Below are 21,791 nucleotides of genomic sequence, written 5' to 3'. Positions count from 1 at the left end.
CACCTATGGGACTAAATTAGTTGGGAAGAAAATCAGTGTACAGTGGAACCCCCCTTTTAAGACCTCCAAAAATCTGTACAAATCAGGTCTTCAAAGTGAGGGAGTCTTAAAATGGGGGTATATTTACAGAGCTTAGGCCAAAAAAAAAATAGGTCTGTTTACAGTAACATAGGCCAAGAAAATAGGGTCGGTAGGTCGGAATTTATTTTTTTTTTTTTCCCCAAAAAACCATATTTTTACGTTATTTTGCAAAAAAACCAAGGGGTTTTTTGGTTTTTTTTTCCCCAAATGCCAAAAAAAAGTCTAGGGTCGCGCGAAAAAAATAGGGTCGGTCGGGTTACCGTAAACAGACTTTTTTTTTTGTGCCTTATGAGAAAAGTCGGAGCAAACAGGGTCTTGAAAGGGAGGAAGTCTTAAATTGGGGGGGGGGGGGGGTGAGGGGGGGTCTTAAAAGGGGGTTCCACTGTACAAGCAAATGCACCATCACGCCACTTCATACATTATCATACATGCAGAAGGGCTGCTCTGCACACATCCATCTAAACGGCTGTTTTTCCTGTGCGCGTCTGTAACACAAATGGCATTTGACTAAACGACTACAAACACTCCATGGAACAGATTTACCGTTATGTAAACTGCAACTGTAATTAACAGAAAGCTTTTAAATTTCTCTATTCTAGAAATTTGAAACTGCACCTCTCGGGTGGGTAAGGTTGTGTGCCCTGTTTCAGATTAGAACAGTTCAGTTTATTTTGAGAAAGAACATTCTAACTTCTAAGGCTACCAGCAATATTTTGCCAGGACTTAAGTTCTGAGATTGAAATTCTCATATGCTGGCAGAATATTCTGACGTTGCTTAGCTTTTGAATTTGACTTTTTTTCTGTTCCTCCGGTATTGAAGCCTTTTTGGACGTTTGAAGTTAACTTTGTTGTTTTAACTTGTTGGTTTTGTGGACACCAATTTTGCCGTTCGATGTTTGTTGTTGTTTCACTTGCCGTAATCTTTTATGTGCTCGATGTAGTGACTAGATTTGATTCAGATATCCCGACTTTGTTGTTCGTTGCTGTCAATTTTGAGACTTCTTGGCTTTTGTGATGGTATGAATTTATTTGAGTTTTATGTTAGTTTGTTGATTTTATTTCAGTAGTTTGTTCATTTTCATTAGGTTGATTTCTCACCCAGTTTGTTTTGCATTGTTGGTGGTTCATTCCATTTACATGCACAGTTCAACTTAAAGTAGTGCTTCACCGTTTCCTCCCAAAGGTTTTGCTCTGCAAACGGTTTCTTGCATATTAGATAGAGCCAGCATTGCATTTCAGCATACTGACCTACTGTTTTACAGAGAGAGAGAGACAGAGACAGAGACAGAGACAGAGAGAGAGAGAGAGAGAGAGAGAGAGAGAGAGAGAGAGAGAGAGAGAGAGAGAGAGAGAGAGAGAGAGAGAGAGAGAGAGAGAGAGAGAGAGAGAGAGAGAGAGAGAGAGAGAGAGAGAGAGAGAGAGACAGAGACAGAGACAGAGACAGAGAAATGATGATGGAACTTATATTTCACAAGGATAGTGGTTTATAAGGCCACACCTTTTCTTACAACCTGTCATTAAAAGAGAGAGAGAGAGAGAGAGAGAGAGAGGGGGAGATGGGGGGAGAGAGAGAGAGAGAGAGAGAGAGAGAGAGAGAGAGAGAGAGAGAGAGAGAGAGAGAGATGGGGGGAGGGGAGAGGGGAAGCATGTTTGTATGTGTTTCAGGTACAAGAGGGAGAGAATCTTTGAATCAATTAAGTTCTTTTTTCATTCATTTCTTCTCTGCTATTGTAATTGTTTTAGTAATTGATGCTGCGGCTACAGTGATAGATGCATTAGTGAATATAATTGTAGCTATGTAGTGTTGTGCTTAGATCTCTGGAATGCAGTACTTTCATTATTGGATTATGGTAACACGAGTAAGCCGAATTAGTTGATTTCTTGCACAGTGCACTAGAGTGCTGAAATCTCTGTTGAACATTTATTTTTGAGATGTTCTCATTTGAATTTCAGGTCAGTTCTGACCGTACTCAGGATGAGAGATCTTTTAAACTATTTCTATTCATATATTTGCAATTATTTATGTATTAAAGTAGAAGTTAAACTTATTAACGAAACCGTGTTGGTTTGCAGATGACCTTGAACTTGTGCGACCCCAGGATCCAGGGTCGCCAAATCTGAAGAAGACAAGGTCACTCGGAGGCAGCCTGAAGAAGCTGTTCAGGAGAGGTCGCAAGTCAAGGTCAAGGGCGAGGGACGGCGATACGTCGAGAGAAAGTTCCCAGTCTCGAGGCTCGGGTCGTAACCCGGCTTCGAGAGACGGATCTCTTAACCGCCAATCGGGTCAAAATCGAGCGTCGTCAGTTTCCTGATGAAGCTGTCTCGGCTGTAGTTGTTGTGTAGTGAGTTATTTATTGGCGTACAATCATGTGGTTAGAAATTCCCCCATCGTGTGATTTTTTAAAACTTTTTTTCTTTTTTTTTTCTTCGCTGTTCATGTATGTACATGGGCGTGCCAGCTTGTTCATGATGTGTGACAGTGCGCTTTGATTTGCGTGTCACAATCCAGGATCAAATGGAAACTAGTTTTGTGAATGGTATGAAAAAAGAGAGTCTTAGTTCTAGAATGATGCTATAGGGGCGGGGATATAGCTCAGTCGGTAGCGCGCTGGATTTGTATCCAGTTGGCCGCTGTCAGCGTGAGTTCGTCCCCACGTTCGGCGAGAGATTTATTTCTCAGAGTCAACTTTGTGTGCAGACTCTCCTCGGTGTCCGAACACCCCCGTGTGTACACGCAAGCACAAGACCAAGTGCGCACGAAAAAGATCCTGTAATCCATGTCAGAGTTCGGTGGGTTATAGAAACACGAAAATACCCAGCATGCTTCCCCCGAAAGCGGCGTATGGCTGCCTAAAATGGCGGGGTAAAAACGGTCATACACACTAAAATTCCACTCGTGCAAAAAATACACGTAGTGTACGTGGGAGTTTCAGCCCACGAACGCAGAAGAAGAATGATGCTATGCTATGCTATGCTATGCTATGCCAACTTGGTTTTTCTGTCCCCAGAACTAGTGCCTATTTGGGACATGACGTAGTTATATGCTGGGAATTCTAGAATGATCTACAAAGAGTACAATTAATCAATGAATGGTTTCATGGTTTAATGAAAATCTTGGGCCCTGTAGGGTTGTGGAGAGAAACAAGTACATTAGAAACATGAAGATCAGCGCTAAGGGTTCAGGGAAACAGTGTGTTCCATCACAGTCTTCAGCGTCGAAGTCCCTAACCTTGTTATAAAATGAGTCTTGGATATTTAGGTGCAGAAATGAAAAAATTGCAAACTAAGACTAACAACACAGGGTAAACAAAACAAATAAAGATGATTATCCTTGGAAATTGAAAGAACAGAAGAGAGTTTTCCTCCGTGACTATTTCTCAGATCTGCGTTGGGTGAAAAAAGAGAGAATGGCATATCCTGAAAGCTACTTGAACTTTCAGCAAAGAAGTATGGTGTACCGGAGAAAAAAATTGCAATAATGAAAAAATGGAAATTGGAGAAAAATATGTTTCGCTCACCCACTGCTTCTGTGGAATGCACACGGAGGAAGACATAACGATGTTCTGTCTTTAAATTGGTACAAGATATTCTCACGCAGGTTTTGTTTCAAAAGATTGATGCGTTTTCATTTAAAATGCCTTGAATGAATAAGCTGCACCGTTTGTAAAGTACGTGCCATCTCTCAAAGTCCTACAAAGTATTGCCCACAAGGTTACTGTGTATTAAAAGATCAATGAATTGTGTCCAAAAATGCCTAGAAATCAGTGCACTAGAGACAACTGTTGCAATACTCTAAAGTAGTTGTTATATATTTTGCACTGAACTCAAACTTGTGCTTCAGTCTAGAGACATCCTGCTTGCTGCCGCGCGAGCCGAGAAAATGTTCTCTCTTTATCTTCACTGCACTGGCTGCAAAAAACCCCTCCACGCTGAGGTGCTTTCAGACACATCAGACACAGGATACTAATACCATTGATTTTTATCCAATCGGTGAGAAGAGAGAGTAGCAACAGCAGTTTGTGCTCTGCTGTTGTACCAGAAACTTAGCAACAGTTTCCATTTGGTCCTGATTATTTATTTGGCATTTCTACTAATTGCAAAGCAAACTTGACTTACTGTTGGTTATTTTTGTCTGTTTTTCTTTTCTTTGTGGAGTGGTGACGTAGTTAGATCGTGGGACTAGTGCATATCATTTCTTGAACATGAAACCATTTTGATTTAATACTGGTGTATGGCTGTACCGTTTTGATATTTGTTGTTGTTTTGGTTTGGCTGTCTTTTTGTCATTCTTGTTGTTAAATGTAAAGTTAAGGCTGAACGGCCTTGGGCTCCCCAAAAGTGAGTCCGGATTATGACTGAGTGGGGTTTTTTTCCCTTTAGATTTTTGTTCTGTCTTTTTTCAAGTTGGTGCTAATACATGACAAATGGAAATAGACTTTTGTTGCAAGCACAAAGTAAATTATGTGTCTCCACTGCCAATGCATGGTATGGCTGGGCGGGGATATAGCTCAGTTGGTAGCGCGCTGGATTTGTATTCAGTTGGCCGCTGTCAGCGTGAGTTCGATCCCAGGTTCGGCGGAAATTTATTTCAGAGTCAACTTTGTGTGCAGACTCTCTTCGGTGTCCGAACCCTCCCCCCGTGTACACTACATTGGGTGTGCACGTTAAAGATCCCACGATTGACAAAAGGGTCTTTCCTGGCAAAATTGCTTAGGCACAGTTAATAATTGTCTACCTATACCCGTGTGACTTGGAATAATAGGCCGTGAAAGGTAAATATGCGCCGAAATGGCTGCAATCTACTGGCCGTATAAAATTTCATCTCACACGGCATCACTGCAGAGCGCCTAGAACTGTACCCACGGAATATGCGCGATATAAGCGTCATTGATTGATTGATTGATTGATTGATCAGTGCTATGAGTTGTATGCCAGACACCGCTTGTACACTGTAAACCCCACCAGACAGTATTTTATTAGCAATTAATGTGTTATCAGTATCTATAGCACTTATGAGTGTAAATGTGAGCAATTAGATATTTGTATCTGTATCTAGCACTTATGAGCTAGGTATGAGTGTAAATGTGAGATATATTGTAAGTACACCAGTACCCAGAATGTCACAAGCTTTCGTCTTTCTTTTTTTGGATTTCGTTTTTAAAAGAAATTGTTCTGTGACCTTAGTTTGATGAGTAAATTGTCTAGTTTGCCATGTCTAATTGGACCGGCTGGGATGATTAATTTTTTTTTCTTCTGGACTTGTGCTTTGGCATTGATCAGGGCAGTAATTTGATTAAGCAAAAATGAACGAACTTGAGTATCAGTGGTATCTTTACTGGACTTCTTGGACTAAATGTTATTTGACAACAAACACACTTAGGTGGACAATTATACACTTTTGATGTTTTTATTTTGTTTACGTACGTGTATTTGCCTTTTGAAGACATTTTTCTGGTCTTGTTTGTTTGAAGTTTGTTTCTTGTTAAAAGTATAATTTTGGTTTGTAATTCTGGGTGGCAAGTGAATGAATTCATGTTCTTATTCATTTATTTGCTTTTTGGTGTATTTAAGTATATAACATTATGCAGTAGAAAAGTGTATGGATAGTATACTACGCAACCCAAGAAAGATCGTATCCTTTTAATCATGTTCCCTTATGCTTCTCTTTGAGTTTCGAGATTTTGTTGGATTTCGGAGTACAGCTTGTTTGCAAGAGACTTTACCTTACATAGACACAGATCTTAGTTTCTTAGTCAGTTGTTTTACAACACAGCCTTTCGGAGATGTCGGTGCGCATGCACCCATACGTCAGTGCGCATGCACTGAGATATCTGTGCATGCACCAATATATAAGTACGCATGCACCAATGGTTCACAATTTTGCTGCTATGGGCAATCAACTGTACCAAACAAAGCATTTGTCTTCTTTCACGTCTGTCAGAAGTTTAAAAGTTAAAATCACACAAGCAGAAGCGATGTTGGATGAAGGAAATGGCATTCTGTTACCTCGGCAACAGCTGATGCTTCAAGGGTGTGACCTTGGTGTATTGGGTACTAAAACTGTACCAGCATGCAGCGCACAATGCTCTCGTGCTTCACGAGACTTGGTCTCGTCGGAGTCTCTGAAAGAGTGTATAAGAACATTTTTTAACCTTATTAACATTTCACCTGCACTTTGCACTGAGTTTAGTAGGCGTACTAATACATGTACCATGTTTGCGTAGAACAGACGTTAAAAGTAGCGCCAGCTGTTAGCAGTACTAATTTTCTCCTCTTCGCATTTGATCCTGAACGGTTTTGTTGGTCGGAGCGTGATTTTTCTGTTTGACAGAAGGGAAGCAACTCTGTGTCAGGGGAACAAAGATCTGGGTATTGTCCCTTTTGGGCCTTGAAGTTTTGGTGTGCCCTTGGTGTCACGGATCAAGGGGTGGGTGTTTTACCCGGTTAATTGCCCGAGATTTTTCCCTTTTCACGGAAATAAGATGGTATTGTCCTTCTAGTTCCACAGTTTCACATCCCCCCCCCCCCCTTTTGTACCTGCTTCAAATATTGTGCCTGTGTTCTTTTTTTCTGATTTTACTCAGGATATGTACATTTTATTATTCTGATCATATTTACCAAGATTTATAATTTTTGGGGGAATTTCTTCGGCTGTTTTTATCTTTGTGATTGTTTATTCATGTTAGTTTCAGTTCCTGTGATTGTTGATCCATATTATTTTCTGTTCCTATATCTATCTTTCAGAGCGGTCTTCTTATTGTCTCATTAGCATGTCTTCAAGAGGTTCAGTTTTGATATTGCTGCTACTCAAGAACTTGTTTACCATCTGCAGATTTTGAATTTGTATGGTTAAACTTATTTTTGGAAAATACTTAATTATTTTGATGGATGAATCTAATACTTAGTCTTCTAAATGTTTTGGCTTAAACCTGCTATTTATTATCAGATTGCCTAAATATATCTTTTTTTTCTCAAATATAAAACACTGTTTGTGTGTGATAAACTGATATCTACTGTACAGTGGTAAAATTCTATTCTATTTTTACATGTCAGCTAGTTTTTAACTAAATTGCGTCATATAGATTTTTTTAAAATAATACTTATTCTTCGTTTTATGATTTTTACCCCAAGTTTTTTTCTTGTTAAAAGGCGTCTGTGTTTTGTTTTAATCGTGTTGCTGCCCTATATGTTTGTGTAAGTGGTATAAGCTTCCTTTACTTTTAACACTTTGTAAAACGCTGAATGTGTGAAATTTGTGACTGTCTTTGTGCACAGTGAAATTAATCAAAGTGTTCAGATCACAAAGTTTTTGATATTTTAACTTACCTGATGAAAGTGTGCATACAAATATTGCTGTTTGAAAGTGTTGTTAACCGTAGTTTTTGTTTGTGAATTGATCGTTTAACTATCAGGCATGGGAATTGTCCGCCGAAAGGCAAATTTCCGCCGAAATGTTTTTTTGTTCCGCCGAAAAAGCAACGTGTCCGCCGAAAAAATAAATGGGAGAGGCAAAAATTGTTCTGAAAACTGAATTTAATGGCAAATTTGGAGCTCAGATGACACCAAATTGCACAATTTGGGTTCTTTGGAGAAAAAAATGTCCGGGGGGGCATGCCCCCGAACTCCCCTAGTTAGGCTAAGCGCTTCGCGCCGTCGACTTTGATATTACTTACAAATTTTCCGTCGTTTTTACTTTTTTCAATTCCCATGCCTGAACTATACAGCAAGTACACCTAATCACCTTTGTTTGAAATCCAGTATTTGATCAGTTGTCACCTTTCTTTTTTGAAATCACGCAGTATTTTTACATTCTTCGAACAAGAAGCAGTGCCATAGTTATTTAGACATTACGTGTGATGCACCAATTTTTCATCAAAGGAACAGCACACTTTAGCCAACGTTTTTCATCCAGCCTGTTCAAATGCCCCAAGTTTGCTGATTGAATTTTCCAGTGTACAAATTCATTATTGTCAGTATGTAGTTGAGTGTCAGATGTTTACCATCACACAAATAGAAAGTTCAGACACTGTGTATTGGAATCTGCCATCTTGCTGCTTTCTTTTTTTTCTTTTTTTTTTTGGTGGTGAGTTTATGTGAACTAGTCAGTACTTTATTTTTGCTCAATATAAATTTTATTTGAAGTCATTATTGTTGAAGAATGATAATGGTGATGTGTACACTATGACAGTGAGGCTTGTGTTTTTTGTATGTGACGTTCAACCACACCACACTCTGCTGTTACTCGTTCTTCCGATAACCATCATGTAAAGAAAATGCTTGTCTCTGTTGATTGAAGTAAGAAATTTGCAAAAGAAATGCTTATCATGAACGCTTAATTGAACAGAAGAATTTCGCATTCTTCCATTATTCTGAGACTTACCTGAACAATGTTCAGTAACATCAACCATTCAGTCCATGTTTTTGTGTGTGTTTCAAGTTTTCAACCCGTGTCTTTGCTAATTGCAAATTTGTTTTGTTCTGATCTTACAATCTCTAAAAACCCCCGCGGGTTAGGGGGAGTCCCATATTGGTTGGGACGAGAAAGAATTTACCCGATGCGACCCAGCATGTCGTAAGAGGCGACTAACGGATTCTGTTTCTCCTTTTACCCTTGTTAAGTGTTTCTTGTATAGAATATAGTCAATGTTTGTAAAGATTTTAGTCAAGCAGTATGTAAGAAATGTTAAGTCCTTTGTACTGGAAACTTGCATTCTCCCAGTAAGGTCATATATTGTACTACGTTGCAAGCCCCTGGAGCAATTTTTTGATTAGTGCTTTTGTGAACAAGAAACAATTAACAAGTGGCTCTATCCCATCTACCCCCTTTCCCCTATCCCATCTCCCCCCCTTTCCCCGTCGCGATATAACCTTGAATGGTTAAAAACGACGTTAAACACCAAATAAAGAAAGAAAGAACAATCTCTAAATGTTTGTTTTTTTGTTCTCTTAAACTTCATACTTTCTGTTCTTTTTTTTTTTTTTTGAAAATAAATTTTGTTTGTTTGTGAAGTTGAAGCTCAAAAGATAAAAGTGGCACAATGTGTAAAATCTTTGACGCCAGTGTCAAAAGTATTACTCCCATATTTTTTGTAATCAGTGCATTATAATTGTATTTCTCCAGTGCATTGTATTTCACTTTTGTTTACTTCCGCGACTTTTCTGTCAGTATCGTTCATTTTTATTTCTACCTCACCATTGTCATTTCCTTTCTACAATTTCATTTATTTTGGAAGCTCAAAACGAAATCAAACAAACTGCATTATCAAGAAAAATAGACAAGTATTCATAACACCCCACCTATTCTCATTGCAACATACCTATGTTTGTGTCAGGATTGTGTGTGTGTTTTTGTATTTGAGTCTAAGAAGGAACAGTTTATGTCTGTTGAAAGGCAAGACTTTGACTGGCATTGCCTGTACATTGCTTGTGTTCTTGGCTAAGGAGAGTGAATCTAATTTAATTAACCGAATTGCCCCTGGTTTTTAGTGCTTCTTTAACTTGTCGTCTTGTCTTGGAACATCTAACGTAGGAATTCCGTGCTCTTTTTAACCGTGTTTCCGCTGCTTTAGTATCTATACAGTGGTACTTATGTTGAAAGGACATCTTCGGGACTAGCGAAAAGCGGCTGTACATTTCAGGTGTCCTTTGTTAACAAGCGTGTGTATACAAAAGGGAATACAGAGTGTCTTTTATTGAAAGAACACCTTCGGGACTACAAAAAACAGCTGTACATTTCAGGTGTCCTTTGTTAACAAACGTATATACAAAAGGGAATACAGAACGTGTCCTTTATTGTGAGGTAGGCCAGTGCTGTTATGAGAGGGGCCTCTCCTCACAGGTACCACTGTACTGTGCTGCTCTTAGAGATCACCAAGGGTGTTTGTAATCCGCAAATTATTAACTGAAGATGCATCTGTGTTGCATGTAAATTCATGAAAGGTGAAAGAATTTTGTGAACAGTCTGTTTTTACTTTGTGTTGTCGTTCCTCCCTCCATCATTAACAAGAAAAATCTTGTTGATTTTTTGTGAAAGTGATGATGATGATGTCTTTAAGGTGAAACTGTCTATTCGTCCGTGTGAATTAGCTAAAAGTGAGATTTTTCAACGTAGATGCTTGAATTTAGGAACAGAGACTGTTGTTTGATATGATTTATTTAGTAGACTTTTAGCTCGCGAGTTGCAGGTTTATTTTGTTTGTTTTTTCATGTTTTCTTAAACAGTATTTTTGCTACAGCCGTTTTCTTCTTTGTGTATGTATAATAGGTGAGAATTGTAATGACGTTCGTTTTTGTGTGCACTGCTCATTTTTTTCACCAGCCTCCATATTCTCTCGGTCCTACACCCTTAATTTCTATTTCTATTTCTAGCAGGTCAAGTCGTTTTTGGATGAATGAATGTATATATCCCGTTTCTACCCATCCGTGCTTCTTTGAAGTTGTTAGTTTTTTTGTCCTTATGGGTGGGCCTGTGCATCAGAAGATTGGTGTAGTTTTGTAGATTCTGTGATTCTTCTGTAGCGCAAACTTGATCTGTGATAACCGTTTTCCCGCGTCCGTGTGAAAGATGTTGATTTGACTTACCTCCCTTACTTGCTTGCAATCCTTCCACGATTCTCTCCCTTACACCATTCCCTTCTATATATATATACACATTCTTCCTCTCTGATTTCTAGAAGAGCAGCAAAACCGATTTCTTTTAAAACCTTGTTTATTTATACATGGGTGCAACTCTGCCGGCTACACGCCGGCAGCCGGTTTTTGGTTTCATCGGCTGCCGATGTTTTTGTTCCAGGAGAGGGTTATTTTGGCATTTTAAATACTAAAAAAGCTGGACCCCAACTTTTGCCGGTTTTTGGAATTTTCCAGGTTGCACCCATGTTTATATGTTTTGCTGTTTTTTCATAATCTTCAGAAAAAGTGCAATACAGATATAGGTTTTGTTGTCTTATTTTGTTTCAACAGATCATACGATTTTCTTGCAACAAAAAATGTAATTAAGATATTTTTGCAAATATTGTTGGTCTGATCAAATTTTATTTCAAAGGGGAAGTACTGAAATAATTTCCAAATGATGGGGGTTATTGTTACTGGGAAAACTTTTGTTCCTTTTTGGGGGTGATTTTAATGGTGAATTTTATTTTAGAACAGTTTTTAAAACTTATTACACCAAGTCTATTTTTTATATAAGGCTTGAACAGAAGTGGGTTTTTTTTTTTTTTACTTTGATACAAATGTTCCGTGTATCTTTTACTAAACTGTTACAAAATATACAAATCCGGGTGAGAACTGAAGCATACATCTTGCCTGTGTATCTAAAAAAAAAAAGACATAGGCACGTGCACAGACCTTGTAGTGTATAATTATAGCCTTTTTTGACTTTGGTTATATTTTTTAAGTGTGAAGAATAACTTAAACATTTTCAGATTAAACTGCCAAGTTGAAAATAGTTTTTTTTATATAATAATGTTGAAACGTTGAGCTTACCTGCTTGATAAATTTATGATTGATCTACGCAGAACCTCCCTATGCGAGCAGTATCATTACTGTGTGTGTGTAACGTTGACAATTGTAAGCAGCAGTGCACATTGAAATAAACTGTCAAAACAGCCCTCTGTGTGTGTGTGTGTTATCTTCATTTACATGTGCATGGGTGGGATTCTTCCGGTATATGCCGGAGATCAAGATTCAATTATGGCTTTTTTTATTCTTCTTTTTTGTGTGTGTGTGGTTCGGTTGAGGTTCTTCTTCTTCTTCGTTCATGGGCTTAGACTCCCACGTTCACTCATGTTTTTAGCACGAGTGGATTTTTACGTGTATGACCGTTTTTACCCCGCCATCCAGGCAGCATACGCCGATTTCGGGGGAGGCATGCTGGGTATTTTCGTGTTTCTATAACCCACCGAACTCTGACATGGATTACAGGATCTTTTCCGTGCGCACTTGGTCTTGTGCTTGCGTGTACACACGAAGGGGGTTAAGTCACTAGCAGGTCTGCACATAAGTTGACCTGGGAGATCGGAAAAATCTCCACTCTTAACCCACCAGGCGGCAGAGACCGGGATTCGAACTCACGACCTCCCGATTAGGAGGCCGACGTCTTACCACCACGCCACTGCGCCCGTCAGAGGTTGAGGTTCAGGATTCATGACATTTTTCAGTCCCACCCATGCATGTGTGTGTGTGTGTGTGTGTGTTAGTAAGAGCAGTGTTAGTCTGCTGTCCGTGTATCTGCCCTTTGTGTGTGTGTGCGTTTCTGAAAAAAGTACGAGTCTTTCTGCATTTCATTTACTAGTGTGTGTGTGTGTGTTAAACTCCTATTTTCATCTGGATGTAAAAATGAACTGTCAACTCCACACACACACACACACACACACATATTTCAGAATACACACACATACACAAACACATTTCAAAATATCTGAATTCACACACCCACACACACTTCAGGATATCTGAATTCACACACACACACACACACATACAAACATGTCAGAATATCTGAATTCACACACACGCATACTTCTGAATTCACACACACACAATTTCAGAATTCACACAGAACAATTGTTTGCACACTTGACCATCTTTATTTGGGTCTCGCATACATCTAGAGATCTCTGAAATCTTATTTTCATAAACAAATATGGGAATCCAACAATTTGTGTAGCTTAACATAATTTGTTATCAAACACTATTCACATAACATATAATGGAGAAGATTAAACACACAACAACAAAATAATCCATCACATAAAACACATTTGCTTTAAAAAGTATTGTGCTTTAAAAGTTTAGAATCCACGGAACATGCGATCATCCTTAAGTTCTAAATTAAAAAAACTTCCAGCGATAAGACTAAAAATCCAAATGAAACTTATCTTTATCTGGTCCTGCAGCATTATTATGTTCGTCTTTATCTCTGCGGTGATATAATAATCATTCAAAACTCCTGGGGCTGATTCACTTATTTTACTCTTATTTTCTATTTACCGGTAATCATGCGGGAGTTTGCATGTCATATTCTTTCTTTCTTTCTTTATTTGGTGTTTAACGTCGTTTTCAACCATTCAAGGTTATAAGGGGGGGGGGGGGGGGGGGGGGGGGGGGGGGGAGATGGGATAGAGCCACTTGTCAATTGTTTCTTGTTCACAAAAGCACTAATCAAAAATTTGCTCCAGGGGCTTGCAACGTAGTACAATATATTACCTTACTGGGAGAATGCAAGTTTCCAGTACAAAGGATTTAACATTTCTTACATACTGCTTGACTAAAATCTTTACAAAAATGGACTATATTCTATACAAGAAACACTTAACAAGGGTAAAAGGAGAAACAGAATCAGTTAGTCGCCTCTTACGACATGCTGGGGAGCATCGGGTAAATTCTTCCTCCTAACCCGCGGGGGGTTGGCTGTCAAAATGATCACACACCCCTAAGTGTAATTATTACATTCTGCACTAATCCTCTTCTTTTACAATTTTTTGTTAACTTGTCAGTTTGAACTTAAATCATATTTTGTATACGTTTTGTGCTAATCAGAAACAAAAATAATATATATACATGTATACTGTATATATGTATCTATTCTAATTCTCTCACCCTGCCTACTCTTTTATTGCATTTCAGCAAATAATATGATAACATGCATGTGACAAGCCAAACAAACTAAAAGTAAAATCAAGAAAAAGAAACAAATAAAAGTATGTGTTAAGATTTATAAGGCAATAATATCAAAAGATATCAGTGAAGCATTTCAAGCAAATTTTTTTTTTAAAGATTTTTACTCTGAAACAGATCTTTGCAAGTGAAGAAGTATGTTTTCTTTCTTTCCTATTTTTTAAGATCTGTTAACCAATTGAACACAATGGTAAAATACTGTACATAATATTTTTCAATTCAAGAAATTTGCCATCCATCTAGATATATAGTGTGCATATTGATGCAATGTTTATCGACCTAGTTGATTGTATTTTCAATCTACAATGATTTTAAACTATACATACTCTAATACACTCTACAGATTTTATCATGCTTGCTAAGGCAAAAAAAAAAAAAAGTCTGTTTACGGTAACATGGGCAAACAAAAAAAGGGTCGGTAGGTCGGGATTTTTTTCTTCTTCTTTTTTTTCACCAAAAAAACATATTAAGTTATTTTGCCAAAAAACAATGAATTTTTTTTCTCTTTTTTTTTTCTCTTCCTAAATGCCCCCAAAAAGTCTATGGTCGCGCGAAAAAATAGGGTCGGTCGGGATACCGTAAACAGACTATTTTTTGTGTGTGGCCTAATTGCAATAAACAAAATATCAAGCAGCACATTTATTAAATAAGCAAAAAAGTTCTGTTTTGTTGTTGTGATTTTTTTCGCCAAGGCAATTTGGATGTTAATTTTTCCCTCATTAAATTGAACCTTTACAAAATGAATCAACTTTCTTTTTTTTTTTAAGTAAATCACTTTAATTTTCAGTTACAAAGTAAATCAAATCTCTGGCATGATCAGTGAAACATATGGAACACATAGGGTGGTAGCGACTAGCTTGACTCGCACCAACAACGAAAAAAAGTGAGACCTTTATCAAGTAACAGAAAAAGGGTATCAAAACAAGTCATAATGGCAGTGATAGTAGTGCAGATGCACCTCAAAATACAAGAGTGTAGATGCACCTCAAATCAAAAGAATAATGTGGAGTATCAACAAAAACGAAGACAAAAACAAAATCGAAATAAAACCACAACAAAAAATAAAATAAAATAAAATAAAAATGCCATCCACTACGTAGCATGACATTAAGCGCATACAATATTGAATAATAACGATGATTACTCAAGAATGAACACAGTGCGTTTTTTAAACAAATAATTTCAAGAACTTTAAAGTACCCTACAAAGCGCAACACAGTTCAGAGACATCCTGCTTGCTGCCGCGCGAACAGAGAAAAGTTTTCCCTCTTTATCTTCACTGCACTGGCCGCAAAATCCCTCACACGGAGGTGTTTTCAGACAGACCAGACACAGGTTGTCCCGGAGGTGAATATATAGCTGCTCTATGACACCAAAGTCACAACATGCAGAGAGACTTTGAAGACAAATTAAACTTTACCGTTAAAAGTTTCTTCTATTACCCAAAAGTTCAGGCAAAAAACTGTTTTAAGTAACTCCCATTATTTTCAGGTTTCAAGGCATCAATTTCTAAACGATGCACATCTTAAAATGTTATATGCAATAAAAATGAATGGTGGGTCGACATAAAATTATCTCCCTTTTTTCCTTCTTTTCTGTCTCTCTCTCTCTCTTTCTCTGTCTGTCTTTTTCTCTCTCTCTCTCTCTCTCTCTCTCTCTCTCTCTCTCTGTCTCTCTCTCTCTCTTTCTCACACAAACAGGTCCATTAATGCTGCAAAAAGTTTAAAAACAAACAAGACTGAAATATTTTCTCTCCTTACCATGCAGTAGCGAAACAATTATTGCTCACATTTAACACCTCCCCCCCCCCCCCCCCCCTTCCTATAAAACAAAATTGTATTCAACCTTTAAACCATTCCCATTATTAAGGCAACTTCTTTCTTCTGGAGACACACACAACCATTACAAAAAACAAAATCATTGCAAAGACTGTGGTATGATCAATCTAAAAGGCCGCAGGAAAACTCACTATACATTTCTTGTAAAATCAAAACGATACAGTACATGCAGTTGTTTTTTTATATTTGGCAATATAAATTCTCGCATGTGTGCAATAAAAAGTAGAAATTTAGCATACAAAAGAGCGTACATATATACACAGTATAGTATATAAATCAATCTTTATACTGATATTTACATGCAATAATTTTTCATACAGCCATACTGTACAGTGTGAAATGAGCTTCCACTTTTCAAAAAATAAAACTTCTTTACACAAAAAACAACCAAAAAAAGAAAGAAAAGCTTTCATGCACAAGTTATATAAACTTTGTTTCTTGAAGTTGAATTATAAATTCAGTATCACTTTTTCTTCCGTCCTATTGTTTCTTTCAATACTGGACTGGAAGCAAACGGCCCGCTTAATATTAGGCCAGTTTCACAAAGTCCTCGCATGCAAGCAAATGCACACAATTTGACAAATATACAACTTTTTAAAATAAAATGTAAGCAAAAGGGAACAGCAATTAATCAGAAATGTTGGTGATATGTCTTGTTTTGCCTTTTCTCATATTTTCAGAAACTGGAAGTAGAAATTGTATTATTGCAGGGTTTCTCCTCGTGAAAAAAAAAGAAGAAAAAAAGCCTTTCTTTTTCACTGAAATTAATAGCAATACTTTTTCTTAAACATCAGATACTGCTCCAGCTAAATACATTTTGGTTCCGGGTTCGCGTGATTTACAATTTAACCCTGTATTATCTGAAGCAAAAATGAAACGAATTTCAAAGGCACAATCGTTCCAGTGTGAATACTTTGGCTCAACCATCTCAGATCTGGCCAATCTTCATTTGGACCCATAACAAACATCAACACCATGACTGCTTGCTGTGGTGGGCTGGAATTTGTTAATTAACAGTGGTACCTGCGATATGTGGCCCCTCTGATGAGAGGACACCTCCCTTAAAAGGACACATTCTGAGGTCCCTTTGTGTATTATCTCTACCAAAATATACCTGTCATGACAGGCCACCTGCAATGTAGGGACACTTGTGGCTGGTCCCAAGGGCGTCCTTTCGTCACAGGTACCACTGAATTAATTTCTGTTCGTTTATGGTATGGGGCCAAGTAGAGGGAAGGTCTTATATCCCATGTAGTAAAAAGACTGTCCAGATTTCCGATGGCAAGCCGAACTGTTTTCACGGAGGCGTGTGCCTTTAACGAAGAAAAAACTGTGACATATAAAGCATATGCACATAGAGGCACATAGGACAACCAATCTTCACCAAAACATAGGTCTGATTTAATGTTTGCTTCACTTCAAAAGGCACCCCATGTCAGGAAACATCAAGGCATCAAGTTGTATTCCACCCCCCTGTAAAAATAACAAAACAAGAAAGTCGTTTACTTAAATAGATTTCATCTTCACAGGCACATGTTATTATTTTTTTTTTTACAGAACGAGCAGAACACGACAAATGAAGTTAATGAAAGGCTATACATGCAAACATTACTAAGAAAATCAGACGCAATTCCTTATACTTGTGCGAGAACTTCAAAAGTGCAGTAATTATGCAAATCAATTAAAAGCATGTGATTAAAGAATTTGCTGCGACTTCTGATTCTTCACACGACTAAAATTGCCTCCTTTTCCACAAGAGCAATTTCAGGGACAGAACAAAAATGGAAAGCTGCATTTTTCACTCAAAAAAAAAAAAAAAATAAATAAAATGCTTGTAACTCTACACTACCTTCTTGAAAGTTAAAAATTAATTTTAAACTTAAAAAAAAAATGCACAAAAAAGAACAAAAAAGATAAAGGTGGGAATTTAAACAGTGATTAAACCATACTGCACAACATCATAGATTATACAGCATATAAGGCAATAAAACGGGACCGATTATCTTCTTTCTTCAGTTTCAGTGGAAAACTGAACGGAACATTTAAGCAAAATGTAAACAGTAATAATTTTTTTTCTCTCATAAAAATATATTTGTCTTTTATCAGAATATAATCAAAGTATTTATTCTTGATGCAGCCTTCCAACATGTGGGCATTACACCCCAACGATCTCTTTAATCATCGACCAAACTTCTTGGCAGAAATTGAAATTCAACCAGGTTCGGCACAAACCATCATAAAGAAAAGAGTTCAGGCCTTCAGACAAGCACACCGTACCACCCTGTCTTCAAGGCCAAAATGTTGAAGGCATCAAAGTGATCGCTATACATATTTCTACAGTTTAACCATCTCTGTACACAAAACTGGAGAACAAATCCAGTTTGCTCTTTCCTGTTCAGTATTCAGGCATGTCCACATATGCGTACGCTTTCTCTGAAGGCGTTGTACGCATACTTTTTGCCTTGTAGAAGAACAAGTGTGTCCGTTTGAAGAAGAACAGTTTGCGCAGGAAAGCAGGCGACTGGTACGTCTCGCTGTGGTAAAAGTCATTGCCACATGTGCTGCAGAAAAGTGATTCGCTTCAGTGTTTTCTTGCGAAGTCCTGACGCATCAACAAGGGTGTGTCTGAAACGTTCCAAATCACCGTCCTTGCACAGCCTCTCCGCACCATAGCTGCCTTGAACACGTTCTTTTAAAAATCACTGTTTATTAAACAGCGTTTCGAAGACGCCGCGTTAACAGACAAACCTTTCTTGAAAAGCTGTACCGACAATTCTGTTATGAAGAACATGTCCATTCCAAAATCCATCCTTTTCTTTTCTGACACCTCTCGGCTCAGAACCAGAGCAGAACCCTCCAACAAAAGGCAGTAAAACCGCTTTGAAGAACATGTCCATTCCAAAATCCATCCTTTTCCTTTCTGTCAGCAGAAACTGGGCAGAGCGCTCCAACAAAAGGCAGTCAAACCAACCTCCCAGAGGTCAAGAAGACGAAAAGTTAAACCCGACGAGCGATCAGACGACGGTTCACTCGTCTTCCTTTTCCTTCTGCGGCTTGATGTCGCACGCCTTGAACAATTCCTCGGGCGTGAATCCCAGCAGGCTGTTGAGATCGCAGACGAAGCGGTACACGTAGCGTTTGCCAGCCGTCTTGTGGATGATGTTTTTGTCGTAGTAGTATCGCAGCCCTCGTGACAGTTTCTCGTAGTTCATTTTTGGCTTGTTTTTGCGGATGCCCCATCGCCGTGCGACCTCGTCGGGGTCGGAGAGTTTGAACTCCCAGCCGTCGCCTGTCCAGCTGATGAAGTGTTGGCACGATTTGTCCGTCAACTGCTCGAGGAGGAACTGCCACAGCTGAATTGGTCCGCTACCTGTGGACATAGAAATGATGCAAATTGTGAGTAAAGGTGTGCGTGCGATTTGATGGTTTTTTTAGGCCACACAAAAATTCAATGTTTCCGATTTCCCAATGTTTCCGATTTCTACAACTTCTTTTGACCCTTGAAGAACAAAAAAAAGTCAGTAAAGTAACCAACCTACCGACCATAATTTTTGGGGCCGTGTTATTGGAAACAAACTTTTTTTTTAAATGTTGGGTGCCTATTCTTGAGAATATGGAACATGGGTGTAGGTTTCTGTGTGTGCACAATCAGGGGTGCACGGGTGGGCAGTTGGTTGTAGGGGTGCAAGTCAGTGAAATACAGAATGTAAAAAAAAAACCTCGTAGACCATAACCAACCAAAAAAAGTGCATAGAAAACCAACACAAAAGACTATGAATTGTAACCTGTCTTCTTTACTGTAATAAAAAAAAATATTTAAAAAAAATAAAAAGTAAAAATAAAAATAAAAAGTAAATGTAAACATAAGAGTTGTTTGTTTCAAAGAACAAGACAGTACACAAGGGCCTCAAAAGTTGCACTACAAAAACATGAGCCCAAAGCATTTCACTGACAGCCGACACGACAGCCTGACAGCTAAGGATTCATCTTCGTGTCAACACTTGCGGTCTTATGAATGGCAGTCCTAGCCGCCCTGAAGACACTTCCTTGTAGTCTCTCATCAACCAATGAGAGACGAGGTCACGAGCTGTTGTAAAGAGCCAGCTCGGTTTTTTTAGGGCGGAAAGGTCAGTTTGCCTTGGTAAGTCCTTTTTATCCTCTGTTTATCACAGGTAATTTAGCACCATCAACCAAATACTCCATTTTTCTTTTTCTTTTTACTTCAGCCTCTATACCTCTTCTACCTTCTTCTCTTTCTACTCCTCATTTACCTATTTTTAGACTGTCCAAAAACAAAACAAGTTGCAAACATTATAAACCTAAAAGTTATTTGATCACCTATGCAAACGTTATAATCTAAAAACTTAAAAGTTGTTTGATCACCTATGCAAATGTTATAAACTTACAATGTGTAAAATACTTATACCAGTCAATTCATGATATCAATTATCATGAGTTAACCTTCTCCACCCAACCCTCCAATAACCTTCACCTTGGCTATGTGACCTTGGTAAGCTAGCCAAACAATTATATTAGGCCTGGTAAGAAGATATCCACTGACTGTTCTCACCAAAACATTTTAATGAGAGAGAAAAAAGTCTACCACCCCCCCCCCCCCCCCCCCCCCCCCCAGATCTTGGCCATACGACCTTGGTTAGTTGATCATACAGATAGACTGTTTTTTGATTGATGAGTAACAGAAACACTTCACAGCAAATAAACAAGCTTTCTGATCGCTCTAAGGGTCATTCCCCCTGACCCAACCAACCAACGCCTCCCTGTACCCCCCCCCCCCCCCCCCCCCCCCCCCGCCCCCTCTTCAGCCTACATACGACCTTGGTGGTGACCTTTCAGCATGTACTTTGCGGTTTATATGTTAGCCTGATTTCATTAATGCGTCACTCAAGAGGTTTAAGGCGTAGGGCCCAAATAATGGCGGAGAGACATAGAGACCCTAAAAGCATCACTCCTCCCCCTGTTTGGAGCAGCTTCTCTTTTGATGGATGAATGGTGGACTAGCCATAACTTTGCGGCTGCTTGTCGGCTTGACAACCGTGTCATGAGGCCCCGCATGGGACAAGGAATTATGCAGTTTTTTTTTTCTATCTTCGGCTTGTAGTTTGTGTGCAAGGCACAAAAAAAAAAAAAAAAAAAGTCTCTTTACGGTAACATAGGCTAAAAAAAAAAGGTTTGGTAGGTCGGGATTCCCCCCCCCCCCCCCAAAAAAAAAAAAAAAAACCCACATATTTTTAAGTTATTTTGCCAAAAAACAAAGATTTTTTTCATTTTTTTTCCATTTTTTTTAATACATTTTTTTTCTTCTCCCAAATGCCAAAAAAAAATCTAGGGTCGCGCGAAAAAATAGGGTCAGTCGGGATACCGTAAACAGATTTTATTTTTGTTTTTTTGGCCTAAGACAGATATTCTGTGATCTTGGAACACTGGCTTTAGCTATCCTTTTCTATATTAACCTTGACCACCCCCATCCCCACCCCTAGCACAAACAAGCAATGATGTTTTAGTGCAGAAAGTTATTCTTTAGTAAATGCTTCTTTTTTTGTATTTTAAATTATGCATGCACTGAACGCTTGATGTATATTTGCTGTGACTCATTTTCAGATTGCTAGACGCCTTCTTCCAACAACAACAAAAAGATGAAAGGACAGGACAACTGACTTTTATTTTTTGGTGGCAAAACATTCCACAAGTAATGAGTGTATGCAAGTGTGCAGAAACAAGTGCAGAAACAAGTGCAGAAACAACAACAGAAACAACAACAGAAACTAGAACATGTACACTCTCTCTCTCTTCCTTCCTCTACAAATAATACAAGTTGTACAAAAACAAAACAAAAAAGTTGTACAACAAATAACAGTGGTGCAAAAAATACAAAAAGTTGAACCAGAAAAATTGTACAAAAAAAGAAAGTTGTACACAAAATAAAAGTTGTGCTCACCAGAATAGCCAGCGAGCGTTGCGGCCTGAATCATGGGCTTGCCAGTGTGGTCACTGCAGCTGCTCTCCGGCGATGTTGACTGCATTGACCTGTAACCGCCGGTCATCACCAAATTGTTACGGATGTCTGTCGATGACCACGCATCTCCCATGTCGCCTCCGTACTCTTGTGGCGACCATGGTAACTCGGATTTGATGTTGGGAACAGTCTGGAAGGAGTGGGGCGTGTCGTAGAAATTG

General features: G+C 38.5%; 2 protein-coding genes across 2 annotated transcripts in view; one reads left to right on the top strand and one right to left on the bottom strand.

The window, feature by feature from the left end:
- Window positions 1–11,689, top strand: part of LOC138973665 (uncharacterized) — a gene marked incomplete in the record, with an annotated part of 68,488 nt that extends 56,799 nt beyond the window's left edge. The window contains 1 exon segment of the mRNA XM_070346396.1: window positions 2,155–11,689. Coding sequence (XP_070202497.1) covers window positions 2,155–2,393 — 239 coding nt within the window.
- A 954-nt stretch (window positions 11,690–12,643) lies between these two features.
- Window positions 12,644–21,785, bottom strand: LOC138973641 (protein C-ets-2-like). The gene is made up of 2 exons (XM_070346370.1): window positions 21,553–21,785; window positions 12,644–18,966 (listed from the first exon to the last, which is right to left on the bottom strand). Exons 1-2 carry the CDS (start codon window positions 21,701–21,703, stop codon window positions 18,623–18,625), a joined length of 495 nt encoding a protein of 164 aa, XP_070202471.1. The 5' UTR covers window positions 21,704–21,785; the 3' UTR covers window positions 12,644–18,622.
- Between the last annotated feature and the right edge of the window lie 6 nt (window positions 21,786–21,791).

Source organism: Littorina saxatilis, linkage group LG8 (assembly GCF_037325665.1).
Source record: "Littorina saxatilis isolate snail1 linkage group LG8, US_GU_Lsax_2.0, whole genome shotgun sequence".
NCBI lineage: Eukaryota > Metazoa > Mollusca > Gastropoda > Littorinimorpha > Littorinidae > Littorina > Littorina saxatilis.
This window is presented reverse-complemented; position numbering and strand designations above follow the sequence as displayed.

What these genes read in the sequence shown, in the direction of transcription:
- LOC138973641 (XM_070346370.1), bottom strand. Translation starts at nt 21,703, where the DNA reads ATGGGAGATGCGTGGTCATCGACAGACATCCGTAACAATTTGGTGATG. An exon ending in AACGCTCGCTGGCTATTCTG is followed by an intron (nt 18,967 to 21,552) that starts GTGAGCACAACT and finishes CTATGTCCACAG; the next exon opens with GTAGCGGACCAATTCAGCTG.